Below are 7,156 nucleotides of genomic sequence, written 5' to 3' on the forward strand. Positions count from 1 at the left end.
TTAAACTTCATGGTTCTTGAATTTCTTGAGGATTCTGTCATGAATCTGCTTGGTCTTTACACTATAGACAATAGGGTTCATGAGAGGTGGCACCAGCAAGTATACATTGGCCATGAGCACATGGACAACCGGAGACACACTCTGCCCATAGTGGTGGATCATAGAGAGCACAATTATGGGTGTGTAGAAGCTGAGCACTGCACAGAGGTGGGAAATGCAAGTACTGTGTGCTCTCACTCTCTCTGCTTTGGAGACTATACTCAACACTGTGCTTAGGATGAGGAGATAGGACAGGAGGAGAAGCACTGAATCAAGTCCCATGGAGCAGATGACCACCATGTGGCCATAGATACTGCTCACATGATGGCTGGACACTTTTGTCTTTATGAGGTCCTGATGAAGGCAGAAGGGGTAGGAAAGAACACTGACTGTATGATATTGGAGTCTCTTCAAAAGGAAGGAAGCCGGAAATACCAGGGCTAAGGCTCTTCCAGCTATTGACAACCCAATCCCAGTGATCACATCAGTAGTTAAAATGGTCACATAGCACAGGGGTTCTCGGATTGCTACAAAGCAGTCAAGGGCCATGGCTAACAGAACAACTGACTCAATTATTGAGAAATCATGGATGAAGTATATCAGCCTGTTAAGCTTGTGGAAAGGAAGCGAGGATACAGGGCAGAACCCGAAGACAGACATTGTGCTGATGGAGTCACCTTATGGGTTATTTATAGATGATGATTATTAATTTCAAATGACAAATATGAGTGGAACCAAAGGACTGTAATGTGCATCTTGTACTGACTGATGCCCATGTAAATTAAGAAGTACCTTAGAGAGCACAGCAGATGGCCCTTTTGCTTAGCGATATATTCCAAGACCCAATTGGAAGCTTGAGACCGTAGATTGACAAATCTTGGATGTAACAACTTTTTCTACACCTATATAACAATGATCAAGTTTAATTCATGAATTAGGTGCAGTGATAGTAACAACTAAAAACAAAATTCAATAATAATATTTTTAAATTATGAGTTGAGTATATCTAGAGTTTTACATTTAGAGTTTTAGATCAAGGTTGATGGCAAATGAACAAAACAGTAAAAAGCAAAGCTGTGAAAAGTCAGAGCAACTGTATTATGAATGTAAGCAAATAAAATTGAACAAACTTAAAGGCAATGAGTAACTCTTCATGGTCGGAGCCAAGTTTAAATAGAACAATAAATAAATGAGAGTTTCTACAAGAAGTGATACTTGAATATAAAGAACTTCCTCTTAATCTAAGAGGGTCTAGTATACTGATTACAATTTAAAAATCATCTTGACCAGTTATACACATTACATTTATCAATCTAGGATTGTTGTTAAAAAAACATTTGGCAGCGACCAAACAGGGAAACGTTTTACGAATTATGATAATTTAAAAAATGGTTCCACTGAAATCTACAGTAAATAGTACAATGGATAACTAAGCATGAATGTTATATACAGAGGAAAAATGGCATGGATAATGTGGATCATTATATGCTAAGTTCTAGAAGAAGATAAAATCTAGAATGAATTCATTTACTTTGTAACATATTAAAACAAGGAGAAAAAAGTCATACGTAGGAATTTGAGGAATGTCCTGTACAAGATAAATCCAATCAGATTATGTTGAATTGGAGGGATATGTGTTCAGCAAATAGTGATATATTTTCAAATGCACTGCTGTAAACGGAGAAATTATGCCTACTCCTAGAAAAGGTGTAATGGTAGAGCATCAAGAGGGAAAAAATTAATTGATAAATGAAATGTCTTGTAGGCATATAAAAATCACTGAATATGGACATAAGGGAAGTATAAAAGGGATAGAGTATTCTAAAGCAAATGGTTCTTCAGGGAAGCATAGATGTCCTAAGCAAGGCATCTATCTCTTCTTTAGTGACTTCAAAGCTAAGACATGATAAGTTTGCCTTCGGTTTTTAAGAATCTGCCAAGATTTATGCTGTACCACCACCAAATTTCTTTCCTTTAATGACTCTTAAATGCTAACCCCTCTTTTATTTATTTATTTAAATTTTTATTTAACAGAGAGTAAAACAGAACTGTAAAATGAAATGAAGCATCATAATAATAGGACATTAGGAAATCCACCATTGTTACTATATTGCACAGTGGTATCCTCTAAAGAGTTACCCAGACTGCTAGCCCAGGCCTGCAAAGTCAATCAAAGAACATATATGTCAGATTATTTCCCTACTTCAGTTATTGTCATCTCAGCCTGTGTCACATCAGGCTGCTTAGGGATGTGGGAGGAGATACAGGCGGCTTCCTTGCTGTTTCTCTCCAGCTGAAGGACCTCTTACAGCACACTGAGAGGCTGTGTGGCTTTCTTGCTGCTTCTTCCTGGCCAGTAGGACCTCTGCTGGCCATGGAGCTTAGGAACCACATTGTTTCCATGCCATTTCTCCCAAGCAGCAGGCCAGGCCTCCCAGTGCAGGCAGGTTGGGGGCCACATTGCTTCCTTACTGTTCCTCCCCAGTGGCTGAAAGGACCTTGTCTTAGTTACTTTGTACTTGTTGCTGAGTCAAAGTACCTGAAACCCAAAGTTAGGGAAAAAAAGATTTATTTCTTACAGATCTGGAGGTTTCAGTCCATACTCAGTTGGCTTCAAGATAGGGTGGCATGACGGAGCTGCAGTTCATGGTGGCTGCAAACAGCAAGCACAAACCCTGCAAGAGAGAGACACACACACACCTTCCCACCATTACTTCATATCCTGGTTCCACACCTAGGAGAGTGTAGCACTCACACCACCAATCTGAGTGCTAGACAATGAACCAATCACAAATGCACAATTGCATGACTCTTGGGGCCACTGACACAAACCATGACAGGTCTCCACTCAGTGCACTGAGGGTGGGGGTCAGATTGCTTCTCTGTTGCTTCTCCCATTTGGCTAGCAGGAGTCTGCAGTTTCACAGGAGGTGAGGGTTGCTTTGTTTCTTTGCCACTTTTCCCTAGCAGCCTGCAGGACCTTGAGGCTGCCAACAGGACTTTGTCAGTGTGGGGCAGATGAAGTGCGGGGATTCCTCTTGACAAGGTCATCCACATAGGATCACAGTACCCACCAAGAGAGGAAAATGTTCACGAATTAATTCTTCTGCTCACCAACAGGAAGTGGCCTTGACAGTCTAGACTCCCAGATTGGAAAGTAAATGAGTTCATGAAGTAAATGAGTTCATGAAGGCCTCTGAGGGAGAATAACAATGGGCTTAGTGTATGTTTACAACCCTATAACAGATAATGACGTTCAACCAGTTAATCTAATGTGAACAGTGCAAATAAATATATAATATGCTAATTAAAGGAGTACCTTTACAATAGCAACTTTAAATAATTAAAAATAGGGGGTACATATACAACTGATCCATAATACTCAAAGATTTTACCATTCATTTGATAAAAGGGTGAGTTTTTGTCTATATGCAACAACAACTTTTATTTATAGGTACTCACAGAGCTATCCCCGAGCAATCCTGGGCTCTTATGTTAGGGATAAAAGAAGCAGGTTTGGTGGGCTTTAATAAGACATAGCCCCGTTTCCTTACTATGCAGCTAAAAGTGAGTTCTTCCAAAGTACATTTGTAGAGCACATCTTATCTGTTAGCTCACAAGATACACAGGTGATAAATATGACAGCAGGGACTGAGCTTGGCAAATCAGTTCTGCTTTGGTTAGAACACAGTGTTCTTCTTATCTTCTTTGTCCACTTCTCTTCCCAATTCACAGATAATTTAGGTTATTTTTGTTGTTTCTCAGAGTCCATTTCTTTTTTCTTCTTTTTATATTGTCATGATGTAAATATTCAAAATATTTTGATCCACATAGTAGATTACCTCTCACATCCATCATTTGGTTGCTATTCTCTTCAATGCCAGATCAACTGAAAATATTTCCAGTAAAATCTTGATTAAAAAAAAAATTATTTCATGGTGAATTTCAGGTATACCATAGCTACTATGTACAATACATAATTCTTATTATTTTACTAAATTTCAGCTGTTTAACAATTTGGCATTGTATTTTTATCTTAAATTGCTTAATGCCTGAGTATTATTTTATTACTTTTTCTTAAATATCAACAGATTACTATTTTATTTGAATTAAGGACTAAAGTATTGAGCTCAGTGGTGTAAGCGCCTGTGTGACAAGGGCAAGGACATGAGTTTGATGTCCAGTACCAAGAAAAAAATGCTAAAATATATAAAGTAGATCAATCAAGCAATCAATTGTTAAGTGACATTTTCAAGAAGCTTCATGTGGCAAGCCTATTGTGCATAAACTCCACACTGTCCGTTAGATACTATAATTTCAGAGAAACCAGAAATTGAGAAATATGTATTATGTAAGAAGTGTTTGGGATATATGATGAATACTTAAATTACAAAAATATAGATGCATTGCATTGTACATGAAGCAAGGGAGAGTATTTTAAATATTTTGAAGTTGGTGAATGACCATATAACCTCTACTGTAATGAATACTTTGATCATTCATCAAAGTTTTTAATTACTTCTTGCTGATTCAGTATTTATAGAAATATTTGTCAAATAGTAGCATCACTCTGTGATCTCATCCACCCTGTGGATTCTGGCTCTTCTATAAAATCAAAGTTACTATTAAAGATAACAGGTTTCAAAAAATCAGAGCAGTCACAGTAGCATAATTAAAAGCACTCAAGATAGATGACTTCAAACTTCTTTAAAAAGTGGCCACATTGGTGGGATGTCATTTCTATACAACTCATTTTATTTCTGTCTTGTCCATAAACAATAGCATTTTTACATGGAAAAGATAATGAATGGTGGAGTAACCATGTTTCAAGTAAAGGAAAATATTTCAAAGAGGAATCATGGCATTGTGGCTTTTACTGTAATAAAGATTTTAAAATTTAAAGATTCATCATATTATTTGAGCATGTCATGGAATTTAAACTTCATGTCCCATACACATGTTTCTTCAAACGCCATTCAATAAAATGACAAAATTCTGGATTTTAGGTTGCAATTCTCAACTAAAAGAATTTTTATGCTACCCAGAATATATGTGACTGTCACAGCTGGGGGACTATTCCTGGCATAAATTATCAGCTGCTTAGTTTGCTTGTAAACATCCTATAAATATGACAAAAAACCACTCACAACAAAGGCTCAGACAGTCCAAAGTGGTTACTGCCAATAGTGGAAAACTCTATTTTAAGGAGAAAACTGCTCTAAAATTCAAAGTCATCTGTTTTAAGTCTAAGGATAATGTAAGGTAAAATATAAGATGTGTAGACCTACGGCAGCACAGATTATGGGTTGTAGGTCCTTAAATATTATCTGTGAGCCCCAATTCTATTATTAACTTTGAAACCTAAAATGATAAGTGAGCATTTTTGCCTTTTTATATTTTTCTATGAAATGAGTTCATAACAAAGTCAACTGGCACAATCTCTCACACACATTCAATTAGTTAAGTATATGTAACACAGAAGACTGCATTACATGCTTTGTAAGAGATATTCAAATTGACTCCTGTTCCTTCAATGCCAAGTTGTTATTATTTGCTCTTAGTATCAGTGCTGTGACTCTGTATATGGTGTCCTGAAAAGAAACTTCTTTCAAGACCCCTAACCATTAAATTAAGCAAATACATAAAATTTATAAGCATTTATTAATACAATCAGAATAGTTTCTGTGACTCCAAACTCATGAGCCTCAGACAATACTTTAATCATGAATTGAATTGCCATATATATTTCTTTTTATAAAGAAAGTCTTTCTCCTCATAAATGTGTATAATGTTGTAGAAAATTAATTCACAAGCTAACATTCTGAAATTACAGTTATATTGAATAGGTTGGGGATTGGAGAATTCAGAGAATTTTGGGTTGGAGATTTAGCTTAGTGACCTAAGTGCCTGCCTGGCAAATGCAAGGTTGTGAGTTCGATACTTGGTACCAAAAAAAAAAAAAAGCAATTTGCATAATTTCATATCTTCTTAGTCATGAAGAAAAATGTATATTCTTATTCTTAATGTGTATTCTAGTGAAGAAGTACTTCCACATATCTCATTAAGAGAGTCTAAAAAGTTGATCATTCTTTTAATTCTCAATGACTGTTTCCATACTCATTGTTTTCCAGGACACTGTTACCATCCAAAATTCTATTCAATATCATGAATTTCACAAACATTTGCCATATAATTTCATAAGCATAGTGGTTTAACCTATTTAGAACTTTTATAGGCCTGGTTTGGCTGATGGGACAAATAAAGGAATGTCATATTTCACAGGGAAGTTTTGTTTTCTCTTAAATAAATCTACCTACACAAAGAGAAGATATTTATTTCTACTTTAATATCATACCCACTGAAGAATATATTCTTATTAGATCAAATATAAAACAGTTCATGAAAATGCAAACGTATGCATGAATCAGTGAATGAGAGATACAGTAAATGCCAACATTTAAATGTGGTGTGTTAACAGAAAAACAATTTCAAAATTGGGCCTTAGAGATCATATGGGGAATGCATGAAAGTTAGCTTGAAAAAAGAGAATGGCATGGTTTATTTATTTTTTTTAATTTTATTTAAATGGAAAAAGAGAAAAACACAAAACAAAACAAAGTGGTGTAAGGGTGCAAGTAATACAGAACTACAAAAACAAAACAAAACGAAACAAAACAAAAACAGCAAGAAATCACCAGTTAATAGATTACATATTATTGTCTTAGAGATAGTTCCTCAAATCACAGTATCAAAGCATACAAAGTGGACATTCAAACAGTGAGACTGCAAACAGTTGTGTTCAATGATCCAACAAAAACATTAATATGGTCAACTATTTAACACCCCTAAACACACTTGCTGTAGTATCCTTTAGAGCTCTTTTTTTCGCTCTCTTTTACAACAAAATTTACACATTTTGGGTTTTATTACTCCTTAGTTCTTATTACTTTTTGGGGGGAGAGAGAATAAAGTCAAATATGGCAAACCAGAGCTGTCAGTCAAAACCAAGGATAGACATAGCTCATGATGTAAAACAGAGTACAAGGTTATCTCAATGGTTATCAACAATGTCTCTTGTTTCCTTAAAAAGAATTGTCTATCTCATTACATATTATAA

The 7,156-nt window shown here is 35.7% G+C and overlaps 1 protein-coding gene across 1 annotated transcript; it reads right to left on the minus strand.

The window, feature by feature from the left end:
* Nucleotides 1-699, minus strand: LOC111755525 (olfactory receptor 51G2-like). Its single transcript, XM_023563107.1, has one exon. It carries the CDS (start codon nt 697-699, stop codon nt 1-3), a length of 699 nt encoding a protein of 232 aa, XP_023418875.1.
* Between the last annotated feature and the right edge of the window lie 6,457 nt (nt 700-7,156).

The sequence above is a fragment of the Cavia porcellus genome, unplaced genomic scaffold (assembly GCF_034190915.1).
Source record: "Cavia porcellus strain 051 isolate PalLab524CR breed Dunkin Hartley unplaced genomic scaffold, mCavPor4.1 scaffold_9, whole genome shotgun sequence".
Taxonomy (NCBI): Eukaryota; Metazoa; Chordata; class Mammalia; order Rodentia; family Caviidae; genus Cavia; species Cavia porcellus.

What these genes read in the sequence shown, in the direction of transcription:
- LOC111755525 (XM_023563107.1), bottom strand. Translation starts at nt 699, where the DNA reads ATGTCTGTCTTCGGGTTCTGCCCTGTATCCTCGCTTCCTTTCCACAAG.